This window comes from Zootoca vivipara, chromosome 4 (genome assembly GCF_965207765.1).
Source record: "Zootoca vivipara chromosome 4, rZooViv2.hap1.1, whole genome shotgun sequence".
Classification (NCBI taxonomy): Eukaryota; Metazoa; Chordata; class Lepidosauria; order Squamata; family Lacertidae; genus Zootoca; species Zootoca vivipara.
The window spans coordinates 72,623,769-72,649,827 of record NC_142587.1 but is presented as its reverse complement, the minus strand read 5'-3'; the positions used below and the strand labels follow the sequence as shown (position 1 = coordinate 72,649,827).

Sequence of the window (26,059 nt, the reverse complement as noted above, 5' to 3'; positions counted from 1 at the left end):
ACACCCGAGCTAGTTATTTGACAAAGCTCCCACTTGCCGTACTAAGAATCGCTTTTACAGAATTACGATTCCAATCGATGCCTTCAGCAAAGTACAGTACAAGGAGAGACTTTGTGTGGGCAACCTTGTGTAGAGGACCTGTAAACAATGCCCACTATATATAGAACCAAGAGACCGTTTTATAAAAACTGGTGGTCTGTTCAAAATGGTTTCCATCCCTCCATAAAAATATGCAATAATTGCACCTGTCATGCTGAGAATTGCTGTTCACTGGTAACTTACAGGTAAGTGTGTGAGGGACAGGGGATATCGCGAAGTCCCTCCCCTCCTGAGTTCAAGCCCATCCCCGAGCACAGGGGAAAGCAGAGAGAGTTCCGATTCCAATGGGGAAGCAGGAAGTCGTGTCCGAGGCTCAGGCAAGGTAGAGGAGCCAGGGTCCCAGGTGGGACAGGAAGGGGCGAATAAGGGGGGGAGACCCATCCCCCCAACTCCGGAATTACGCAGAAAGAGGAGGGGAAAGAGGATGGGTCTGCCAAAGCTTTTGTGTTGGAGAAAGACGCGCCAAAAGCCATTCGGAGGTTCTGGAACCGACTGACCACATCATTCCGTGTAAATAGCAATGACTTCAGCACTGTAAATACGCAGCACCAATAAAAGAATAAAATGCAGAGCTGCGTAGCGTCGTTACTCTGAAGTAGCCCACTCCGGCCACTGTGACAGCAACCTCCGAATCCTTTTTGGGGCTACTTTGGAGTTGCCGGGATGAGCGTGTCAGAGGCGGAGAGATGGCGGCAGATCGCGGAGCAAGCCCAGCAAGAACTGCAGCAGCTGTCGCTGCAGGCGCAGGGGGAATTGAAGGCAGCTAAAGAAGAGACTAAGAAGGTCCAGGACGACCGGCTACAACTTGCGGAACAGGTGAGAGCGCTACAGGAAAGAGAGCAGGAATTAAGGGCGGTGGCGGTAGACCTCCAAAACAAGCTGGATGCAGAGAAAAACAAGGCGGGAGGGGCACCCCAAGTCCAAGTGCTGCCAGGAAGGAGAGCCGGGACCCTAGTAAGCAAGTTCAATGGAGACCCGAGGGAATATCAGGGCTTTGAGACTGAGATTGTGTATGCTCTTGAGCTGCACCACGATGAGTTCCCTGATGATGAGCACAGGGTAGCGTTTATTGTGGAGCACCTTACCGGGGCAGCCAGGGAGTGGCTAAGACCGTTAATCGCAACAAAGAATCCTTGCATGAAGAATGTCAAACTATTTCTAGAAGGTTTGAAAACGATGTATTCGTCCGATAGTCATATGGACCAGACTAAGGAGGAACTTCATAATTTACGCCAAGGAAATATGACAGTTCGCGCGTATTGGGCGAAATTCACCATGCTGGTGCACAGATTGGGGTGGGAACTAGAGTCACCCCCAATGCAAGCGGCGTTCTACTTGGGGTTGCATGAGGAGGTGAAGGATGAGCTCTCGAGAGGTCCAAAGCCCAGTAATATGGATCAGCTGAGCAAAGCGGCTCTGGCGGTGGGGGTGAGACAGGAATCCCGGTGGAGCGACAAGCAAGCAACGCGCGCAAAGCGGGCTTGGTTCCCACGGTCGCAGGAGAAGCCACTCCCCCAACAACCCTTTCAAGCCACACCTGGGGCCAGCCAGGACCAGGAACCCATGCAAATTGATAGCGCGCGCGCGCGGGCTTTTCAAACCCCAGCGGCGCCAAGACGCAAGGAGGGAAGGGGTGGGAATTGCTTTCTCTGCAACTCCCCCCAGCATCTCGTCAGAGACTGCCCACATCGCAGGGAGTGGCAAGGAAAGGCGGGAACGGTTGTGCCCTCCCCCACTGACGCAGCACCACAGCAGGGAAACGGGAAAGCCTGGCTGCAGGAGACAAGGGGCAGCAGCCAGGCACAGTCAGCAGACAACAGCCCCAGCCCACCCACCCGCACAGAGAGGAGCAGAGCCAGCCCACCCCTCCCAGAGCAGGAGTGGTTCTAGAAGTGACGCTCACGCTCCCAAATGGCTATCCCCTGACGGTCCTCGCCCTAATTGACAGTGGGGCGTCAGCGAACTTCTTCTCGAGAAACTTTGCAGAAGAGCACCAGATCCAGCTTCTGCAGCTGGATTTTCCTCTGCACGTGGCGACCATTGACGGCAGAGAGCTGCTGGGAGGGGCCATCACTCATCAAACCCTCCCCATGAAAATGACGGTGGGAAGGCACTCCGAGACACTGGCATTCAACGTCACCACCATCTCAGACCCCCCCATCGTTTTGGGCATGAGCTGGCTGGCGCGCCACGACCCCTCCATCAGTTGGCACCAGAGATGCATCACTTTTGGATCGGACTTTTGCCTGGAACATTGCATGCAGCACCAACCAGGGGAGGGGCCTCCGATAGCCACGGTGGCCACCATGCACGTCAAAGGGGGTGAGGCGATACCCAAGCCGTACTGGGACCTGCAGGAGGTCTTCAGCGAAGCGGAGTCCGACCACCTACCCCCACACAGGCCTTTTGACTGCCAGATCAACCTGGTGCCAGGGGCAACTATACCCCCAGCCAAGCTGTACGCCATGTCAGACCAGGAACTGGAGGATCTGCGCGCTTTCATCGACAAGAACCTCAAGCGGGGGTTCATCAGAGAAAGCAAGGCAGCAGGGGGCAGCCCGGTCTTCTGGGTGGACAAGAAAGACACGCAACAGCGCCGTCTGGTGGTGGATTTTAGACGGCTGAATTCAGTGACAGAGCCAGTGGCTTTCCCCATGCCCAGAGTGGACGATCTCCTGACAGCGGCACGCAGGGGCAAGATTTTCACCAAGCTAGACCTGAGGGGGGCGTACAACTTGATCAGAATCCGGGAAGGCGATGAGTGGAAAACCACGATGTTCACGCCTCTGGGCTCTTTTGAATATCTGGTGATGCCCTTCGGGTTGCAAGGGGGCTCAGCATGCTTCCAGGCCTTCATGCACCACGTCCTGGGGTCCCTCCTCTTCCGGAAATGCTTGGTCTTCCTGGATGACATCCTTATCTATTCCGATGACCCAGTGCAGCATGTGAAAGATGTCAGGGAGGTGTTGCAGCGCCTGAAGGAGAACCACCTGTATGTGAAGCTGGAGAAGTGCAAGTTTCACACCAAGGAGGTGGACTTCCTGGGCTACAAGCTGTCAGACAAGGGGCTGGCGATGGACAAGGACAAGGTGCAGGCCATCCTGGACTAGCACAGCCCCAGGACGCGCAAAGATGCCCAACGCCTACTAGGCTTCGCCAACTTCTACAGGAAGTTCATCAAGAACTTCTCTCGCGTTACGGCTCCCATCACTGACTGCCTGAGAGGCAAGCAGAAGTTCAGGTGGACACCAGAGGCGCAAGCAGCGTTCGAAAGCCTCAAGAGGGTGTTCGCCTCAGACCAGAACCTGTTCCACGTGGTTCAGGACGCGCCCCTACGCGTGGAGACAGATGCTTCTGATAAAGCTGTGGGCGCCATTTTTTTGCAACTGGACGCCAACAGAGAGTGGAGACCCTGTGCCTTCTTCTCCAGGAAGTTGACCCAGCCAGAGCGAAACTACACGGTGTTTGATCGGGAACTTCTTGCGATCCACGCTGCGTTCCAGCACTGGAGACACTTCCTGGTGGGCGCCAAGCACCCCATCCAGGTGTGCACAGACCACAAGAACCTGGAGTTCTGGAGAACTGCCAGGGTGCTCAACCAGCGGCAGATACGGTGGGCAGAGTTCTTCTCGAACTTCAACTTCTCCATACACTACATCCCGGGAGAGCAGAATGTCAGGGCGGATGCCCTCTCCCGCAAGCCAGAGTACATGGAGGAGGAGGCGCCACCGGCACCCAGGCACATTTTCCCCCCGTCAGCATGGTCCTGCGGAGCAGCAGTGGTGAGCGAGGCAGAACTCACAGCACTGACGGCAGCGGATGAATTTGCCAACCGCATCTTCAGAGAACTGAGAGGGGGGAGGGAGCAGGCAAAAGACTTTGCAGAACGCAGGGGGCTGCTTTTCTACAAGGGTGCACTGTACCTGCCCACCACCCAGCTTAGACGTACGGTCCTCAAGCAGATGCACGACAACCCAACGGCGGGTCATTTTGGGAGGGACAAAACCGCTCACCTAGTCATGAGACACTTCTGGTGGCCAGGGGTGCGGGAAGATGTTCGAGACTATGTACGGGGCTGTGACACCTGCCAGCGGGCAAAGGTGGTCAGAGCAGCGCCACCGGGATTGCTGGAGCCCTTAGCCACGCCACACAGACCGTGGGAAGTGGTGTCCATGGACTTCATCACAGATCTGCCTTCTTCCAGGGGCAAGACCGCAGTGTTGGTGGTGGTGGACCTCATGTCCAAAATGTGCCACTTTATACCGTGTGCCAGGGCGGTCTCTGCAGAAGAGACAGCCAAACTGTTTGTGGATCACGTATTCAGACTGCATGGATTACCTTTAAGGGTTATTTCGGATCGTGGCCGCCAATTTGTTTCCAGGTTCTGGCGGCGGCTCATGAACCTCCTGCAGGTGGAGGTCAGCTTGTCGACGGCTAGACACCCGCAGACCAATGGACAGGCGGAGAGGGTCAACGCCATTCTGCAGCAGTACCTGAGATGCTACGTCAGCCAGCGGCAAACGGACTGGGTGGATCGCCTGCCACTGGCAGAATTTGCCTACAACAATGCGGTGCACGTCTCCACAGGGGTGTCGCCCTTTAAGGCCAATTACGGGCGCGACCTCAGATCTTTCCCAGAGAGGGAGGGGGAGGAGGAGGAGGAGGGCCCACAGGCTGAGGATTGGGCAGAGGAACTGGAGACGGTGCACCAGCAGCTCAGAGAACACTTGGAGAGAGCCAAGGAAGCGTACAAGAAGGGGGCAGATCGCCACAGGCGACCGGGGGAGGTCATTAGGGTGGGGGACAAAGTTTGGTTGTCCTCGGAAGGCCTTCCCAGCAGAGGGAGGTGCAAAAAGCTGGCGCCCAGAAGGTTGGGCCCCTTCACGGTCACGCAACAGGTCAACCCGGTGGCATACAGGCTGGCACTGCCAGAGGACATGAGGGTGCACCCAGTGTTTCATAGATCGCTGCTGTCGCCGTACAGGGAAAGCAGCAGGCTCCGAGGCAGCGAACAAACTCCTGAGGGAGGGGGGGAGAGAGAAGGCAGGGAGCAACTCAATGAGGCCACGGCCATCCTGGACTCAAGGAGGGGGGTGGGGGGCCTGGAGTACCTCATGGCATGGGAGGATGCTCCACCGTCCCAGAATGAATGGGTCCCAGCCACTCAGATACAGGAGGAATTCCTGGTAGAAGAATTTCACGCCCTCTTTCCCCATAGACCCAAGCCCTGGCACATGGAAAGGGAGGGGGAGGGGGAGGAAGCACGGGAGAGCAGTTCACCATGGCGCTGGGAAGCGGAGTTTGAGGAACCAGAGGATGAGGTATGGGTGTCACCGAGATCCACCCAGTCAGAGGAAGGAGCAGATTGGCAGAACATTTTTACCCCTACCAGCTCTGACGCCACGGACTTTTTGGGATTCCCGTCCTCCCAGGCGGAAGGGGGGGGCTCGCAGGACTGGGGGGAGGTGTTCACACCAACGGGCTCGGAAAGCACTGAGTTCTTAGGCTTCCAGTCGTCACCGACGCCTGGGGGGGACCTGGGGAGGGGTGAAGGAGAGCTTGGGAGGGGGGTGGATGTGAGGGACAGGGGATATCGCGAAGTCCCTCCCCTCCTGAGTTCAAGCCCATCCCCGAGCACAGGGGAAAGCAGAGAGAGTTCCGATTCCAATGGGGAAGCAGGAAGTCGTGTCCGAGGCTCAGGCAAGGTAGAGGAGCCAGGGTCCCAGGTGGGACAGGAAGGGGCGAATAAGGGGGGGAGACCCATCCCCCCAACTCCGGAATTACGCAGAAAGAGGAGGGGAAAGAGGATGGGTCTGCCAAAGCTTTTGTGTTGGAGAAAGACGCGCCAAAAGCCATTCGGAGGTTCTGGAACCGACTGACCACATCATTCCGTGTAAATAGCAATGACTTCAGCACTGTAAATACGCAGCACCAATAAAAGAATAAAATGCAGAGCTGCGTAGCGTCGTTACTCTGAAGTAGCCCACTCCGGCCACTGTGACAAAGTGCTTTTAGTATTGGGAAAGGATATAATGAGGATGATTTCTGGGGCAACATCAATTGAGCACTTTAATGATTCTGTGCTGTGTGCCCAGCAAAAACATTGTGTCTGGAAAAGCCTCCAAGCAGCAACGCCATTCTTATGCTAATAATTAGTTGCAAGCCCAAATTAAAAGTAGTGGACATTTTTGACAAGGTATTCTTACTCAAGGAATTGATCTCCTATGTATCCTTAATCGCAGAAAGAATTGGAAAAACAGAGGAGGCTGGAGCGGGAGCAGCAGCTCTTCTCAAAAGCGAAGGAACATTATGATAGGTTCCTGCTGAAGAAGCAGGGGCTGGAGCCCTGGAAAAGACTAATACAGCAAACTCAGGAAAATATGGTGGTAAGCACTGGAGTAAAAATGGGTGTCTAGAAAGGAAGGTTGGCTCCATGTTTTGAGGGTTAATCTTCAGCCAGTCTTTTGCCCGCCGTCAAAGAATCAAAATTCGCGCCATCAAGCCAAAGTTTCTGAAGCAGTTCTAGTTTAGTTTGACTTAGATTTATACCCATTGTTTGCCAGAACAGGGCAGGTTGCAGCAATATAAAATATAGCATTAAAAACAGTTTAAAACAAATTGTAGTCACAAGTAAAGTGGGTCCTAGGTGTGCAGGTGGTGGGAAATCATCCAGCATCAGTGGATTTCAATTGAGAGAGGAAAGGAACAGCTGGGGTGGAGCTTTAAAGGGAAGAAGACTGCAGGAAGAGGCGCATAAAAATAATGTTATAGGTGACTTTCCTCATAGCATGTGCACCGATTAACGGGAGATGGTCTCTCACACATATTTATCAAGTAGAATCTGTAAAATCGCAGGGTTTTTGTTTCAAGCTGGCTTTTATCAGCTGCATGTGGAATGATGGCGATCCAGTACTACATTTTAGTGTCTTAAGTAGGTATTTTGCCTACTGCTTCATTAGGCTTTGGTTTTAATGCTGCTTGTGCTGAGCTCTCGGGGTTTACAGCACAATTCTAATCACATCTTTGTAGGAATAAGTCCTATTGAATTCAGTGAGGTTTACTCTCGAGTAGATGAGATGATCAAAGGTCATCAAGTCCAAGCTTGTGCAGGAAATCCACTTCTGCTGCAGCTAATAATTAAATAATGGCCATGTGCCTTCACACATGGTCAGGAAGATCCATGAATCCAGTCCAGATCATGTTGTAAGTATTACTCATGTTATAAGCACTCGTGCTATAAGTAGTGAATAAAACGTAATCATACTGATGAACTGCAAGGTAAGTGAAAGGAAGGAGAGGATCAGTTGCTCGCTCTGGAAAAGTTATAGTGGAACAGAAATCATGAGTGGAAATAATACAAATGTAGGTTACGGATGGTGGGGACTTCTAACAGTAAGCCAGAGTAATGTTGCAGCAGGGCTATAGCCCCTCGGTAATCATTGGAGTAACCAGTTCTCTTTCTTTCCCTCGATCTTTGCGCTCAGGTGGCACAAAGGCATCATTGCTTTAGATTGCAAAGGAAGTGTCTGCTTGCCTGGCTTCATTATATGCAAGAGATCCTTGCTGGGAAAGTAGCTCAGGCTGAGGGACTTTATTCCCATCTGCTCCTCAGAAGGTCCTTCAGGATCTGGATAAAGGTGAGCAAGAGAAAATGTAACTTGCTATGGAAATGTTATAAACTACGGTATGGAATTTGCTATTAGCTTTAAAAGAGGATTCATAAAGAATGAGGCTTATTGATGTCTGCTGGTAATGCTGACTATGTTTCCTCCAAGTAAATACCAGTTGCTGGGGAACAAAAGTGGAATAAGGTGGTTATCGTCCTCATCTCCTGCTTGTGAGCTTTCCAGAGGCATCTGGTTTGCCACTGTGGGAAACGGGATGCTGGACTTGAAAGACCAAGTCTCTTTACCTGCTCTCATTGCTCTGTGCTTGTATTGTACCTGGGAGTTGCAGTGGAACAAAACCACGTGGCTCTCCTACTCCTAATGTGCAGGTCTCAGTTTGGAGCCACAGCTTTGCCTCTCCTACACACTTGGCAGGGAAAAGGACTCTTCCCTTTTTCTAAAAAAAGAAATGAAAACTGAGATCCCCACAACACTGAATTGGACATTTAATAGTGCCTGCATGAAATAGTGGGAAACAGAGGGCCCAGACCATGAACAAAATATTTTGCTATTGTTATCCTTGAAACGTTAGTTTCATTTATTTTCCTGAACACAAACCACTCAAAACTCTTGTCTCAGCCTTCTGTTCCTTTGCTTTTCCTCCCCATCTGTTTTGCTGTGTGCCTATATAAAACATTTGTTGTTTAGTCATTTAGTCGTGTCTGACTCTTCATGACCCCATGGACCAGAGCACGCCAGGCACTCCTGTCTTCCACTGCCTCCCACAGTTTGGTCAAACTCATGTTCGTAGCTTTGAGAACACTGTCCAACCATCTCTTCCTCTGCCATCCCCTTCTCCTAGTGCCCTCAATCTTTCCCAACATCAGGGTCTTTTCCAGAGAGTCTTTTCTTCTCATGAGGTGGCCAAAGTATTGGAGCCTCAGCTTCAGGATCTGTCCTTCCAGTGAGCACTCAGGGCTGATTTCCTTAAGAATGGATAGGTTTGATCTTCTTGCAGTCCATGGGACTCTCAAGAGTCTCCTCCAGCACCATAATTCAAAAGCATCAATTCTTCAATTCATCAACTATAAAACATAACAATACTGAAATCTATTTCCCCTTCCTTTCCTTGGGTTTGTTGTATAGTACAAGGATTATGTATCTACTTTGGAAGAGAGTGCAAAAAAGCTCCATGAAACTTCACTTCAGAAGAAGGTCCTCTGGGCTTGGTTTGATGTACTCAATGAGGAAAAGAGTATTTTCTGGAGAAAACAGAAGACTGCAGATCAATATAGTGACAGGTGACTATATAAATAGACTATATGTTTCACTTGAGCTACATTTACTCCAATTGCTATTTGCCCTTTTCCCTTCATATATTGTCATCATTTTGTTTCTTGCAATGATTGCAAAGCAGTTCTAGATTCTTGTATTTTGTAGTTGCAGCATTTAGAGATAGTGAAAGCCTCAGAAACTAGTGGTGTCCAGAGATTGAGTCCACCAGGCCTGGACACTTCCTCTGTTATTTCACCTTCTTTGAAACTCTTTAATTAATCTCTCTTCATTAAATAAATAAATTGCAACAAAAATTAATAATAATAATTTATTGTAGTAGTAGTAGTAGTAAATTATTATTACCTGAGAGTAAGACTCTCATAAATTCGTCTGCACAATGAATGCACCCTCCAAAAAAAAAATGAACACTCATAGTGAGGCTGCTCTCAATGCTCTCATTAGTATGGCTACTTAATTGTGCAAAAAGGAAAAATATGATTCTTACCAGTCAGGGACCTGAAAGGAGAGAGAACAAAGCAAAGACCCAAATGTGCGAGTGCAGCTAGTGAAGAACCAGACTCTTGAGTTCACTTGTTTTTTTCGGGGGGGGAAATACTTAAATGGAAAATTTAGAACCAGAGCAAAAGGCAAGAGACTGAGAAAGCAGCAAATTTATAGGAGAAATAAATGCAATTATGAGCTGGAAAATGTTAACAAAGTAAAGTTGCAGAGTGGGTTTGGCAGAAGTTGGTCAATAGGGGTGATGGAGCATTGGAGGAGCGAGGAAAGCAGCTTTCCTCCTCTGATTCCCCAGTAACATTATTGGGGTTTTGTTCACTACTTCTCAGTCTACATTTCCTACAAGCACAACTATATTCCTACAGTGCAATCCTATTCACAAGTGGATATAGGATTGCTCTTCATTGTCACCAGCCCCAGGGCTGATGACAATAACATAAAAGTAACCGATTGTTGAGTGATTGATGTTTTAAAATTAAAAACATTTAATTTTCTATGGTGGTCTTACATAGATGAGGTGCTTCCCTAAACAAAAAGTTAGTATCTAAAATATGTTGAACACTTTTCAATAAAACTGATAGAGATGTGTGCTTACTGTTACAAGGTGCAGTTCCACCCTTTGAAAAGGGAGGAGCATGGCTAGTATCATTAACTTATTGTGAACTATATAGTTTACGTGACAGTCCTCTACAGCTGATGATGTTCCAGCCAAGTTGTGCTGTGTTGGCATTATCCCCAGTTCTCATTAGTTCTGTTCTGTGCACAGGCAGCTGTTCCTCTTGCTGGCACAGATCCCCACAGGAGTAAAGTGGTGGAGGGGGTGAAGTTTGCTTCTCTGTTGGCGAACGACTTGATGGCTTTGGAGTCCGGATGAATAACTATTGTACCAAGACACTTACCTGTCCATTTAAAAACAAAACAAAACACTCTTCATCCTTTCCTCCCAACAGAACAGTGCAGACGATCATGGAATTTCCTTCCCCAGCACTCAATTTCTATGGAAAAAATAGCTCTGAAATATTATCTGTATTTCTGAGGGACGCGGGTAGCGCTGTGGGTTAAACCACAGAGCCTAGGGCTTGCCGATCAGAAGGTCGGCAGTTCGAATCCCCGCGACGGGGTGAGCTCCCATTGCTCGGTTCCTGCTCCTGCTAACCTAGCAGTTTGAAAGCACGTCAAAGTGCAAGTAGATAAATAGTGGGAAGGTAAACGGCATTTGCATGCACTGCTCTGGTTCACCAGAAGGGGCTTTGTCATGCTGGCCACATGACCTGGAAGCTGTACGCCAGCTCCCTTGGCCAATAACGTGAGATGAGCGCCGCAACCTCAGAGTCGGTCACGACTGGACCTAATGCTCAGGGGTCCCTTTACCTTTACCCTTCTTTCTAGCATTTGTATATACTCCTATGGTATGCTTCCATATGTGTGTGTATGCATAGCACACTAAAGTCAGAAAGGGATTTCACTTGCTTTTCAGAACAGTAGCTATAATGGCCTATACAGGATAAGCCAACCCATAAGTGCAAGGACTTCTGCTTGTATAACAAACCTTTCCCTCCCTGCACTCTCCCCCAAATTTACTGCAGAAAGTTGTGGGAATCCCAAGAACAGATTTGGGGGGCATGCAGGGAGAAGTTCTGTTGTGCAAGAAGTCCTTGTGCAAATGGGGCGACTTGAGTGGAAGCTTACCAAAATGTTTTAAACTAGTAATATTCTTGATTTTTGTAAATAATGTGAGACTAAATTGTCAAAAAGGAGAAGAATTTGCTCCATACAACGTGTGTTTCATTGAACATATGCACGTCTCCTTTTTAATTCTGTTACCTGGTTGTTTTTTCTCTCCCTCACAATTTTTTTATATGTAGGAGGATAATGCAGACTGTGTTCAGAGCCTGGAAGCAATTTCCATCTTTGATGAAAGAGGAAAGGGAGAAGGAAGAGAGAATAAAACAGCTAAGGAAGAGAGTGGCTGAAATTCTGCCAGACTTCCGAACATGACATTTCAGGCCAGAAGACAGAGAAAAAAGGAGTTCACGTGCACCATTCTCTGGTTGACAGAATCTGTAGACATTCTAGCAGAGGTTCCACCTAACAAAGCCATGTGCAAGGATCTCTGTTTGCACCACAGGGCTTTCCACTCCTCCAGTGTCCCTCCTGAAGTTAGCTTCAGGGGTTTGGAGAACAGTGCCTGGGGTGAAGAGAGGAGGGATCATTCCGCTTGGCAAGATGCAATGCTTGTGGAGACTGAATTCCATCCTTATTCCCCAAGAGGAATTGTTCTGTTGAACTCCTTCTAAAATATCAAAGTGTAGCAGTCAAAGAAGCTGATATAGGCCAGCACTTCTATTTTTCCAACTAAATCATTTTACCATCTTTGCCTGCTTCCCTGTGGTAAGCACCTCTGTGTGAACATACAGTATCACCTCCATTTGCTGGCACACAAACATGAAATCTCTTCTTTGTGCTATCCCAAACTCCTGTATTATGAGTGCGTATCCACAAGAACAAGCAGTAAGCAGGGACAACCACTGTCTCTGACTCTTTCTCACTACTGAATTAACCACACAGCCAGCAGGTCCGCTGATGTGGTGGTAGGGAGGTGTTGAATCAACAAACCATTATTCCTCGCAAATTGAATATTCAATTAGAATGAAGGAAAGAGTGCCTGAGATACAATAATAACCTATAGACAGCAGTACAGATAGCACTGCTGGGAAGAGTTTTTGGAAATTCAGATATTCTGTGAGGGGTTCTAGTTCACTTGTGGAAACCAGATTAAGATGCCTCATAGTCAGAAAGCTTTCTGCCCTTTAAAAATGTGTGTTTTTTATATTGGAGCTGCTTTGCCGTTGCAACTCCTTCTGTCCCTAGGCACATTTGAGACTCTCAGTTGCTGGATTTTCATTTCAGCTTGCAGAGTTTGAATGTCAAAAAATTCTAAGACCAATAACTTACCTCCCATGATGTCATGTGGAATCTTAATTAACATTCTGTCAGCTCAGTCAAGCAAGTTTTCAGACTTCATAGCACAGCACCACACTTAAGAAAAAAACCCATAGTATATTGTATAAATAAACCAGTTGTAGTTAAATCTTAACCGACAAGTAGGGGCAACCCTTGTAGTAGTATACCACTTGAGATATTTGAATTGTAGTGCTAAGGTACTGATTTGTTACAAAAGAAAAACCACTCAGAATAATTGCGAACTAGCCAGTTTGTTCTCAACAACTAATGCGGATTAGCACCCCTCCCTTTTTTGAACACAGATTGTGACTGTGGAGGTGGTTAAAAGAATAAAAAGCAAAAAAGAAATCGGCTCAATCTTGGGTTTGTTACCTTATAAAGTAATCTGCTAATGTTCTCTCCCACTCTCCAAAATTTGTAAGTACACAGACTGAAGAAGACACACATTCGTTTGATTACCAGCTTAGCTATCTTCAGTTGATTCAGAAGGTCCTTCAAGCCATTCAGAAGGTTTAAAGTACGTAACAGTTTTGGTTTACTACAGTCTTGGACTAAAGATAGGAGTATGAAGATGGACCTCTTTGCCTCTGACACCTGAGATGTACTGTATATTGTTCAGGACCCACCTGAATTTGTATTAACTGTTTTTAATTCTGAATTTTAAATCATTGTAACCTGCCAGGGGGCTAGCTAGTGAAGGACACATAATAAATTTGATGTTATTTTGTTTTTCCAGAGAATAGTATTTTTGGGTACAATCACTCAACACTTATTTTTAAAACAAAATTTATTTAACTGTGTTAACAACTGATCTCAAATGCAGGGCACATAATAAAATGATGTCAACACAATGCTCAATAAAACTTGCAGATAAAATATCTCACAATCTTCCACATACCTGGGTTTGGGGGAAAATTAAGAGAGAAGCAATTCAGATATTCTCCACACTGCCATCAAGCTTATAAAACATGAGCTGCAGCAAGGTTTTTAAATAGAATTCAAGTCCTGTACAGTAGAGCTTGACAGAAGAATAAAGGCTTCCAGGAAGCCTTAAAATATGATAGAAAAACATTTGTAATTGCACCATCCTGCCCTGTAGAGGCTAAATACATTCAAGATCAAGATTAAAAGTCACATAACACATGATTAAGACACTGGACAGTAGGCAGTTATTACTTGCTCTAGAGAAAATGCTCTCATAGCAAATTATTTTAAGACACTTGAAAGCAATCTACTTTGAAAGAAAAAAAGCACCATTAAAAACAAGGAGAGGCTGAAATATCATTGGCCTGTTGGGAAGAATCAATTTTTACTTAGCCACTTTAAAGAGATGAAGGAAATATCTAGATGTCTTGCTCCAGTCACTTGACACCTCTGCAAAAAAATGTACGGTACTCTGAAAAGTACAAATGCATGACTGGGAAGAAGCATCAGGTTTATTCCTAGCACAGCTCACAGTAGCGTTTTCGTATTGCATGGGTTTGACTTTGACACCACTATGACAGCAATGCAGGAAATAAAGTCCTTAGGAATTTACTGGTGTCTAATTGTGCAATACAGAATAGTTTTTAAAAGGAATTCTGTTCAGATGAGCCCCCTTAACCCTCCAGTGAGGCACAGAAAGGATGAGTAAAGATTAAGCAGGTGAAAGGGAAGCTTGTGCCCCATACTAGATATAGTATAGCCCAATCAAGTATTATTACCGTACTGGCCTGAATATAAGCCACACCCAAATGTAAGCCACACCTTTAAAATTCATGGGGCAGAAAAGGGGGGGGGGGAAGATAATACCCGAATATAAGCCGCTCCCTTAGAATTCCGCAGGTACTCACACCCATTCCATTTTACTGTATGTCTGTTTCAGCAGCGATATCGTAAAAGCAGATTTTTGTAAGGTCACGAATTTAAGCCGCACTTTAACTTTTCACGGTCAGAATTTGGGGGGAAAGTGAGGCTTATATTCAGGTACATACGGTACATACCTTTTGCACCTCCTCCAGAGTAAATAGTGTGTCTCCAACCTTTCCATATACTTATGAAAGAAGCTATTTATGTCCGAAAGATTAGCTTAAAACTATAGCCACACAGGAAGAAAAATAGCTTGGTTGCTTAGATCAAGGTGCTGATAACGACAGGGTTGCATGTTTGATCCCCGTATGGGACAGCTGCATATACCTGCATTGCAGGGGGCTGGACTAGATGGTCCTCAGGATCCCTTCCAACTCTAGGACTCCCTGAAATATTCAGTTTAAAATGGGTAGGCATTACCTCCCACTTATGTGCTGCAATGCACAAGAGTATTTAAGAAACCTCTAAAAATCTGCATGAGCCCATTTATAGCCACATTCCATGGCAACATTTCCTTCATATAAATGTGCTTTATTTTTCCAATACATCAATGAGATAATCCTTTCAACTTTCCTGAAGAATGCTAGAAGTATAATCAACCATTGGCTTAGTAAGAAACTAGTCCTTGCAAAGCGCATGGCCAGGGTCTCAAGGGTGATGAGAGATGTTGGCCAGCAACATCTTCAGAGCACCACATTGGCTACCCTTTGGCTAGTAAAGCTAGACTCTTTACCTTTTGCTATCTGGGACACATCCCATGTCTCAGTCTTAGGTCTTGACATAATAATGATATCAGTGTTACACTGTAGCTACTCCGTGGATTACCATAATGATGCAGCCAGACTTTTATTCATTTCCTCACCTTAAATTTATTCCTGCTGCACACTTCCTACATACCACCAGCAGGGAGAAAAACCTTTATATAGAGTGCATTTCAAGTCTCTTTCTGCAAATATTTTACTTCCTGGTGGCCGGGAACACACTGATGATCTGCTGCATTGCACTAATGCCCTAAAAACAGAGAAGGCAAAACTCAACTCTTGTTTCAGTTAAACGCTTTTGTTGAGCTTCTTCTATTGTCAAGTTGGCTTGTTCAAATAAACTGGTTAATTATTAACCGCTTTGTAAGCTTGAAGGAATGAAGCCAGTTTTTAAGCAAAGCTTCTGAACTCCTTCCACCTGCAGGGAGCAGCAGAGTGCAAACCTGAAGCTCAACAACACTGGACGGAAGCCATGCTAAACGATGGTTTAGTTAGTACAAGGTCCAAACTCAGCCAGTGTCTCCAGTTATATAGCACACACTGCTTTTTCAGCCAAAGATATAACTATTTCAGATTGTCTGAGGAGCATGTACATTTACTGACCAGAAGTGAACCCATGTGAAGAACTAAGAAACTAGAGAATTCAAATTCCCACTTCGCTCCAATTCCAAGTTGAATGCTATCATTATGCATGGAAACCTCATGTCTCAACTTGTTTGGAAGAACAGTTCTGTTGCCTTTTATCTCTTGGTACCATGTAACATTTTATGAGTGGAACTGCAATATCTTATTTCAGCAGCAAGCAAGCCTTCCTGAGGCTGGTACCCTCCAGATGCTTTAGATTGCAGCACCCAGTACAGAAAGCAGTAGATGTAAAAGCAGAATAAATCATTTTCTACATCCATGGCTACCAATTATCTCAGTTCAATGAGGCCACCTGCCCTACAGCCCCATTATTGCACAGTGATCCTATCTAAATGGTTACAGGTAGGTAGCCGTGTTGGTCTGGGTCGAAGTAAAATAAAAAAATTCCTTCAGTAGCACCTTAAAGACCAACTAAGTTTTTATTTTGGTATGAGCTTTCGTGTGCATGCACACTTCTGTGCATGCACACAAAAGCTCATACCAAAATAAAAACTTAGTTGGTCTTTAAGGTGCTACTGAAGGAATTTTTTTATTTTCCTATCTAAATGGAAATTAAAGCTTTCTAATCATCTGATTGAGCAAATGACTTTTTATGGGAACACTATTGAGACAAGGATCCTAAATAAACAACCAATTAAAATAGTTGATCATACATGATGCAAAGCAGTGATAGGTTTCATCAATTCTCCTTCATTATTAAGTACTTTCTAATGCCAATTGTTTCTGTGCTTTTTAAAGTTTTTGGATCCAAGTGATTTAAGAGTTTATTTTCAGCAATTACAGCATGGGTAGGCAAACTAAGGCCAGGGGGCTGGAGCCTTCTAAATCCGGTCTGTGGATGGTCCGGGAATCAGCATGTTTTTACATGAGTAGAATGTGTGCTTTTATTTAAAATGCATCTCTGGGTTACTTGTGGGCATAGGAATTCATTCTCCCCCCCCCCCAAAAAAAGTCTGCCCCCCCACAAAGTCTGAGGGACAGTGGACCGGCCCCTGCTGAAAACGTTTGCTGACCCCTCAATTACAGATTTAATTTTTAACCTTGCTGAATGGATGTGGGGAAAGGGGAGAAAATAGACATTCATTAAATGCAAATACTTTCTCTGAGGTGTTTTGAGAACACCACACACAAAACCACCCCTGCTATCCACAAGTCTCACAAATCACAGCTCCAAAGAAAACGTCTCACAAAGGCACTTAGTAGAACCACCGAAGCAAAGAGTTGGGTGTGTGTGTGGAAAAGTAACACCATTTCTCGGTTTTGGGGGTTGTTGCTATTTTGATCTTTTTCTGCATGGGGTTAAACTGCAGAGCAGCCCCCTTTTTGATACCACCCTTGGCCATCATCACCATTGACAAGCACAAAATTAAAGCTCATGCCCAAATGAACTTCCTTGTGGTACATTAAGATTAGTCCTCACAAGCACATGAAGTTTCTCAAACCTTTAGAATTAAAAAATACACTACCTCTTCAGCACCGCAACCCAACACTCTTTGCCAGGTTAATGTCAGGAATGTTCCTGACAGTTAATGTGTATAATCCTTGTAAACAGCTATGTACACAGTCCATTGGCACAAGCGCATAGAACTGTAGACTGAGACACTAATCCAAAACTGGTAGCCGGCTGTGGCTAAGCAGGTGAGCACTTAAGAGGCTGACATACATAGTCACCCCCATAACCAGGTCATTCGTGCCCAGCATTTGGAATATCGCATGTTTCTGAGAAAACGTTGCTCTTAAAATATGGCTTAAGAGATGAGGACTACCTGTCCCCTTAATGACTTCAGGTGTGGATGATCAATCTATGAGTTAGCTAAATGTGATTGATAGGAAGCTGCTTTCATACAATGTCTTCAGTGGAGTGCTGCAGATCGGCTGAGCGCAAGGTCAAGAACTGGATCCAATTGTGCAGAATGCCCCGATGGTATTGGCCTGTGTCGACAACCATGCCCCATAACAGCCTCTGCCCAGTGTTCTCCTTCAAAGCAATTCGAGCTTCCCTCTCAGTCACGTTGTAGCTGATGTTCAAGAGCTGGATGAGAAGGATGTAGCCCATGCCGGAAGTTACAATGGTACAGTACCACACACAGGTGAACGAAAGGGCAGAACTAGAAGGGGGTGGAAACAGAAAGCAAGGAACCTGTTTTAATAGGGACACAACTGCATTGCTGTAGGGCTACAGAGAAAAGGGGAGAATGACATGCTATTTTGGGAGTAAATAGTAGTAGCTTTTGGTGCCACTGCCTTCCCATCTCAGATTCTGCATCACAGCAAATTGCAATCTCATTTCCCCACTTAAGTGCCTCATTTCATTGCAAAAATTATTTTTCAAACAGTCCATCATCTATGCAGGCATAGGCAAACTCGGCCCTCCAAATGTTTTGGGACTACAGCTCCCACCATCCCTGACCCACTGGTCCTGTTAGCTAGGGATGATGGGAGTTGTAGTCCCAAAACATCTGGAGGGCCGAGTTTGCCTATGCCTGATCTATGCCTTACTATAAGGTAATAAGCATTGGGATTTGATTATAGCTAAGCTCAACAACCAGTTCTCTGCCCTATACTTCTGCTCTGCAAAAATGCCCATAGCAATGCAATTGCACTCAGGTGGTTACAGATGACTGATCTCCCATACCCTGGGCATGCTATTTGAATATCCCTAAAGTATGGGTAGCCAGCACAGTGTCCTTCAGATGTTGGGGACCATAATGCCTATCAGTCCCTGCTAGCATAATCACTGATGGGAACTGTATACCACAACATCTCTACCCCTTCTGCCAAGGCCACAGTTCTTCCTTTACACAACCATAAGTCACAATATTAAAGCTCCTTGCCCACGAAATCTATACAGTGGAACCTCGGTTTATGACTACCTCCGTTTGAGACTACCTCTGTTTACGAACGCCGCAGAACCAGAAGTGTTTACATCCGGGTTCCGCGGCATTGGATGCGCAGACGCGATCTGTGCAGCTCGCGCATGCGCAGAAGCGATCTACACAGCGTGTGCGTGCGCAGAAGCGCTCTATCGCCGCTTCGCACACACGCAGAAGCGTGCCTTCAGCGAGCGATTACCTCTGCGAGCGAACGTCTCCACAGAACGGATTGCGTTCGCAAACCGAGGTATCGCTGTATTGTTACCATGGTAAAGGCACTACTAGTTGAGGGAAGAACCAAATTCACCATTTTAGATATGTGTGGGCAATAAACAGCCTGTGCTTAGATGTTCTTCAGTTGCTTCCCCTTAAGTTCAAGTGGGAAGGCTTGTGAAAATACTAAACTTGGTTGCACTCAGTGAAACAGCACAAGTTGTAGCCCAGCAATTCCAAACAGCAAGTAAATCCACTGGTGTAATTTGTACCAGAGAGTATTTAATTTCATCCAATTGTATAAGTATGGAACTCTATCAAGGGAAGTGGAACTGCGCCCAGGCAGTAAGTAAAACTCGAAAGTGCACTTACTCCCCATTTTTCCTTATCAGTTTGACCCTGTAAGTTTGCCTGCTCCACAAACAGTGTCATATTTTAGGTGATGGGACAGGTGACCATGATTTAAGGTGTGGTTTCAACTAAACTATGATAATTAAGCCCACAGGTCTGTAAAGGAAATTTTTAATGTCTGATGTTTTATTGCGTTTTTAGTATTTTGTTGGGAGTCGCCCAGAGTGGCTGGGGCAACCCAGACAGATGGGAGGCATATAAATAATAAAAAATATTATTATTATTAAGATTCCCTACAGATGTTAAAGACAGTATGGGATGGGAAGAAGCTGCTTGAAATACATTTCCCCCATAGATTTATCACAAGTCATTGAGAGTCAGCATGGTGTAATGGTTAGAGTGTTGGGCTATGGCTTGGGAGACCAGGGTTTGAATCGCCCGAGTGACCTTTAGCCAGTCATTGTCTCTCCTTGGGAGAAAAAAAATGGCATATAAATAGAATCAATCAATCAATCAATCAATCAAGTGCCTGGAACAGAATGAGCTTTCAGCGGAGCAGAGCTAGACTGAGAGGAAGCAATAGCTGCATAGAACAAGATTGCAAGGCATGCAGGCCAATATGGAGGCACAGTCCATATCACTTGAGCTGGAACATGAGACATACTGAGAAGGGAGGAAAGAAGATAACAACAATGGTTGTCAGAGACAGGGAAAAGATATGGGGCACCTGAAATGAGATAGCGGGCATTTGGAAATCATTAGGATTTGTGCATGCAAAGAGGAGGAGGACAACAACACTACAATACTCAGAAAGCATCATCCCGGAAAGCAATTATGCTTTTTGTCATTAAAAGTGTAACCTGACCATGCAAAAGAACAAAAAGAAAACAACCCAAAAAGGAACACGGTACTTTATCTTTGTTTCAACCACAAGAGTCACTTGGGCAAGTCACACAAGCACAAAACAGTGTGCCTCAACATGCCAATCTATCAAAGCAGCACAAAGCTTCCCAAGGACAAAGGTTTTTACATTAGCAAACATCCCAGCATGCATCTCGGGCCAAGACAGCAGAAGGCAGGCAGACCAGAAGACTGCCCCTCCGACAGAGGGTCATATCAGTAGTTTCTTATCCCATTGCAGAGTATTTCTCTCACCTGTAGTCTCCATAGACACCAGGACAGTAGAAGAGTGCCTTGATGGTAGCCTTCCCCCTACAGATGGTGTCCAGAGTCAGAGAAATCCCATACACTGATGTGAGCAGAAAAAGGGAGAGTGCAAGGATAAAGGCTTGGTGGTTCTGTTCCCCAACACAGCTGTTAATCCTCCAAGAGATAAAAGAAAAACTTTTTTTACAAAAAAAAAGTGGTGTAAGATAAGCAAGGTGCCAGATTCTGGTGTCCATTAAATATTCTGATGTCCAGCTGAGGAGTAGTTAACTATGGTTTGCAGCACGAACAAAATTTGCAGGTTTGGACAAAATGGCAATTGTTGGTTTGCCTCAATCCAGAAAAGGAGCCAGGGGTACATTGCAGGGGAGGGGGGAGAACAACAGCTAGAGACTCATTGAAGGCTCATTTGCTAGGCACCAAACCATGACTGGGCATTATGTCTAAACCAGGCTAACAGAGAAGTTTCATATAAACTAGGTTTTCAAACTAGCTTATGTAAATAGAGCCGATAGACAACAATCTGCACCATTTAAGACTAGCTGTTAGGAAGCTATAAAATTCTGCACCGTGGATATTCTGCACCCCAACAGATTTTTCATACATGAAATGTGAAATTTGTTACCTACACCCAGTTTCCTAAAGGCCTGAACTTGCATGGTTTAACAAGTTTCTGGCCTTGATGTTTATAAGAACTTGGAAAAACAAAGGATCAGAAATGAGAAGAGAGCTGGGCAGGCTTTACTTGAGATTCCTGCATTGCAGGGAGTTGGACTAGAATGATGCTCGGGGGACCCCTTCCAACTCAACAATTCTATGTTTCTGTGACTTCCAGTGGTTCAATGCCCTGCAGAGCTCTGCGGCTACTATTCACTGCATTTTCTTCCACCTAGCTCTAAATGACCACTCTTCCCCCATTCCCTTTGGCCCAGACATTTGGAAGAAAAAACATCCCAATATTTTGATAGCCCAAATACCGGGAGCAGTATATATTGTTTTTTAAAAACTGGCCCAAAGTGAAGTGTGCAGGTTTGCCCTTGACTACTGAAGCCACTACACTAAGTACACACACCCCTAAATGAAACCATTAATGTATCACAACATTTACAACTATTGATGGGTGGCATAGCAGATTATTAAGTTCCCCTGGAGAGATTTGGCACTTCCTCAGCTCGTCTGGTTATAAAACAGAACAGGAAGGCTACTGAATGCAGGAAAGAGCAAGTATTAGACAGGGAACGCAATTTACGCAACAAAACGCACTATGCAGCAGATCAATTAAACATACTGACAAGAGCCCAAGCAAAGCAGAAAGGTATTTTGGGGCAAGAGGAGATCCGTGACTCATTGGTAACAAAGATATCAGAAAACAAACGTCAAAGCCAACTTGAAACTCCAAGGAACATACCAGACACAGTGATGATCCAGTCTCTTCACGCACCTGCCACATATCCGGCAGTGCCCAGCTCGGGCTGGCCTAACCAAGTGGCACTTGGTGCACCAGTCCTCCGTGACCCCACCTGTCCCTGCTTCCAGCACTCTGGCATAGCCCTCAGGGTAACCGTTCATTGCAATGTCAGGCACAGCTGCTCTGTAAAGCCCCTTGGAGCCCTCCAGGTCATTCCTGTTGGAGATGGTGTTATTGTTGACGTTGCCGCCTTGGCAAAGTGCTTTGTCACTGCTCGTTTGGCAGGGAAGGTAGCCAGGGTCTCTCTTGGCTTGAGACAGGGCCACCAGCATGAGGATTAAGCCACAGGTGAGAAGGGTCACCTGGCTGGTGCTCACATGGCCCCGGGGTACCACCTCTTGGAGGAACACGTAGTACATGTAGCCTAAGGAGAACAGCCCTAGACTCAAGAAGAAAAGAGTCCGGCCCTTCTTCCTGTGTGTGAGGTAGTAATACCACAGCACCAGTACAGGAAGTGATATCAGGATGACAAGAGCCAAGAGGAGGTGCAAAGCTGCTATGTGAAGGAAGACAGGCAACAGGATGACTGGCGGGAGGAGGCTGATATCGACCTTTACAGCCCCCCTAAGCCATGGGAGGCGAAAGCGGTCTGTGACGGTGTCTGCAATTCTCTCTAGAGTTCCCGGGGGCAAAGATCTGCAAGTCAGCCACCTGTTAGGGAAAAGCACAGAGGTCTGCTCATGTAAGACTGAAGAGACCAAGAAATACATTTGTGTTGGCTTCTGTCACTCTCTCAGTCACTTTGTGTCAGATCTCACCAAGGTACAGCTGCTTGGGGCTGCTTCGGATAATTGTCAGCTCCCTTGTGGATGAGCACATGTTTATATTCCCCTTATGCATGGGATTGTTTTATTATGCATACAGACAAGTGTAAAAAGGATGTGTGAAATGGCCATAATTCTTCAGTTTCTTCCCAGAAATATGTGGGGCTGCATCTCATCGTATTGTCCTAATGCTCATCTGAAAATAATGAGTGTATCACATTGTCAGTAGATCCAGTTCTGTGAACTAGCCCTCAACTTTCTCAAGTTCTATTCTTGTCTGGTCTGTCAGTTTACCTGGCAAAGAATCTCTCTGTAGAATAGGGGTGGGAATCACCATGGCCCTTCAGATGTAGTGGGGATGCAAACTCTCATCAGCCCCAAGCAGCATGGCCTGTCACCAAGGATGATGGGAGTTGTAGTCCAATGGCTGCAGCCTCCCCATCCCTGATACAGAAAGACAAGGATTCACGAGCTCATGAGTACACTGAAATAGGGAAGATGGAAGACATTTGCGGCTCAGAGAAGTGTGTTGGTTTTTGTTTAGTTAAAGCAAGATCATTGTGGGAGAAAATGGCTGGAACCCCTCCACATAACTTCTATAGGCTCCAGACAGAAGTGGTCAGGGAATTATAGCCCAAGACCACCTGGAGAATCACAGGTTCCCCCATGCCTGCCTAAGGCCACTTCAAATGTTCTCTTTCCAAGCAAGAAATCATATGCAGGGAAGTTGCCCAAATTATGCAAGTACAGCCGGTCAACTTCCAACTGGGTAACCTTGACCTAGTATAACATCACTGCATATGTGTCCTTGAAGGGAAGCCACACCAGGAAAAAATAACATTAAAGAAGCAACTCTTATGCTCAAACATTATCATAGCAGGGGTTTGGTTTTTTTCCCTTCCTACTTTTGGAAACTACTGCCCAGTGTTGACATTTACAGATTTCAAAAACTCTTCCAAATTCCCATGGCCACACCATTTTTTCCCCTAAAATGACTTTACGAGTTGCATGTGATGCACTCAACAGGTAAGGTTTTCCATCTCTATGGAAAATAAACAATTCTTCAGAATTTGTGCCTCATGGGGCTGTTAAAGGCATAGTAGCTCTGGTATTTCTTTTATTATTATTACTTAATTTTGTAAGGAACCTCAAGCAACAGAGGTGGCCATCTGATCAGAGAGAAATCCAGTGATTACCAGAATCACCACATGTGGAGCGGATGAAATACTCTTAACAGGGACAGAGCACTGAAACCACACCCTGAATGCAGACCTTTTTATGCCAGAACTTTGAAGACAAGAGGAGGGAGCAGCTTAAAGGCCACCCCAATGGCCACAACGGAAATATCTCACTCAGCCACGAACAGGGCAGCCACCAAAAAGCTAACTACAGTACTACTAGCACACTGGCAAAGCTAAGCATGGTCCGGCGTGTTTTCAAACTGGACGGGGGAGAGGACACGTGTTGGGAGATTTCTGACCCTCGGGAGTCCCTTCCAACTCTACAATTCTATGAAAAGTGCCAGCTGGGTGAAAGTTTCAGGCGTACCTTTCACAGCCTTCGTCGAGGTCCTCGCACTCACAGAAACACGCCGCCAGGTGGCTCCTCTGCCCCTTCCGATCCAGATACTCGCAGCAACAGAGGGTATCCTCCGCCTCGGGGCCTTTAACTTTCTTCCTCCCACGTTTCATGGTGGCAGCAGCCCCAGCAATGGCCCCTCCCGCCCTCGCAAAAACCGGAGGGCAGAGAAAAAAGAGGCGCGGGGAACCTCTCTCGCAGCATACAAAGGGCAGAGAACTCCAGGGGAAGTTCTCATTAAAGCCAGTTACCCAAAGAGGACCTTTTGCAAACAAGCTGCGGAGGCAGACTACAAAGGCGACATCAAAGAGCCTTTTGCAAGCCCGAGGGAGAGGGAAACGAAAGGGGAGAGGCGCGCAGCGATTTCCCGCCTGACACCTGTAACCAAGAGTCAGGCGGCAGCCAGGTTCTTCCCTTCCTGCAACTTGCTTAGCCTCCACCCGGGTACTAGGTCTCCTCCGCTCATTTGCAAACGATGCGCATCCAGTGACTTCTCCTCGCCTTCTAACTTCCCGGCTATCAAGGTGCAAAAAATGAATTCTTGTTGGGCGGGGGGGAGGGCAGCTCCCAAGCCCAACGTGCTCCTCCTTGGCCAACGAGGATTGGCTGAAATATCTGCAGGCTCCGCCTCCCTTTTCTCTCCCTCCTGCCCCCGCCTTGCATCCAGGGCGCGCCCTGCAGTTCTCCCCCTAAGCGACCTGAAGTTTCCCCAGCTTCCGGCTTCCTTGGCACGCCGGCCTCTTCCTATCCTCCCGTGACGTCATGGAGCCCTGCCCAATGCCCGCGGGGGGAGCGGAGGAGAGGGAGAAAAAGCACTTGTGAGCGCGAGAAGTTCCGTCGCTGCAAGGGAGAAACAGCCGCGCCTTCGAAGTTTGGATGGGGCTTTTGGGAAGCAGCTCAGTAAAGGCGAAGGAAAGTACGTGAAAGAAACTGCAACACAAAATTTGAGGCAGCATTCAGATCCTAAGAAACCGTGTACTCAAAACGGCAGCGGCCAGCCACAGGTTTTCCCCATCCCAGTTGCCAGCCTAGCCCTAATAAAGGTGACCTGACCACTCCTAGGAAGGACATAGGAAGAACCTAAGGAAATAGCCTTAAGGCTCTCCAGGTTTTCAAGCAGGAGTTTCTACCAGCCCTACCTGGAGATGTGGGGAACTGAACTTGGGACACAATGCATGCAAAGCAGTTTCCCCAGCATTGAGCTTCTGACACTGCAAACCACCGTCTCGGCAGGTCTGAAAATGTGAGGCAAACTGACAGCATGGTAAAGCTCTGCTGGATGAAATACAGTTGACTCTGGTCTATTTTGGGGGGAATCCTGCAACGTATTTAAGTTTTTACTCTGCTAACTATACACTGGAATCTACTCTGAATCACTATTGAGTAGAATTTCATGACACGTGCTCCATCCCAATATGTAGGTAGTGATCCTTTGAAAATGCAAGATCCTGAAGCATCCCACCCTTGTGACAAGAGTCATAGAAATAAAGGAACTAGGCACCCGACAATCAGCTTCAAATCCAATCCAATAATTCCTGAAACTTGTAGAAGTTAGAATTAATGAAGTTTTGACAAAACTGTGCCAAACACTGCTGTGTTATGTTTAGGATAACAAGCTGTGCCACTTTGTAAGGCTCAAATGCCTAATTATTTAACCTATCAATGCAAGTCCTTAACAAAACGCAACACTGCCAGGCACAGAAGAGGAAGTTGTCAGGGGTACAGTGGGCAATGATCTAAGTGGAACGCAACTAATTTATAATATGAACATGGGGCATTCAGAAAGTGTAAAACTATTATTTTGAGATTATACTATTCTGCATTGTTTAAATGTTATTGTCCTTGAATCTTCCTGAAACACTTGCCACCCTTTCCTGCTGCACCAGTGCACCCCTCCCTTTGAGAACTACTGTACACGATTAATATG

At 46.5% G+C, this 26,059-nt stretch overlaps 2 protein-coding genes across 4 annotated transcripts in view; one reads left to right on the top strand and one right to left on the bottom strand.

Moving 5' to 3' along the window:
• The window catches only part of CCDC191 (coiled-coil domain containing 191), a 30,276-nt gene extending 17,460 nt beyond the window's left edge, over window positions 1-12,816 (top strand). The window contains exons 14-17 of the mRNA XM_060273747.2: window positions 6,342-6,485; window positions 7,584-7,736; window positions 8,853-9,007; window positions 11,366-12,816. Of these exons, the coding sequence (XP_060129730.1) occupies window positions 6,342-6,485; window positions 7,584-7,736; window positions 8,853-9,007; window positions 11,366-11,498 (585 nt within the window). The 3' untranslated portion in view covers window positions 11,499-12,816. The remainder of the gene's footprint in view (window positions 1-6,341; window positions 6,486-7,583; window positions 7,737-8,852; window positions 9,008-11,365) is intronic.
• Window positions 12,237-24,866, bottom strand: ZDHHC23 (zDHHC palmitoyltransferase 23). 3 transcript variants are annotated; one of them, XM_088668196.1, is made up of 4 exons: window positions 24,103-24,866; window positions 21,731-22,441; window positions 20,311-20,478; window positions 12,237-12,539 (listed from the first exon to the last, which is right to left on the bottom strand). In XM_088668196.1, exons 1-4 carry the CDS (start codon window positions 24,243-24,245, stop codon window positions 12,515-12,517), a joined length of 1,047 nt encoding a protein of 348 aa, XP_088524322.1. In that variant the 5' UTR covers window positions 24,246-24,866; the 3' UTR covers window positions 12,237-12,514. The 3 variants fall into 3 exon arrangements, with proteins under 3 accessions (XP_088524322.1, XP_034972490.1, XP_034972493.1); XM_035116599.3 differs by lacking the exon at window positions 12,237-12,539 and adding an exon at window positions 13,237-17,826 and having other exon boundaries at window positions 24,103-24,854; XM_035116602.3 differs by lacking the exons at window positions 12,237-12,539; window positions 20,311-20,478 and adding an exon at window positions 13,237-17,826 and having other exon boundaries at window positions 24,103-24,859.
• Between the last annotated feature and the right edge of the window lie 1,193 nt (window positions 24,867-26,059).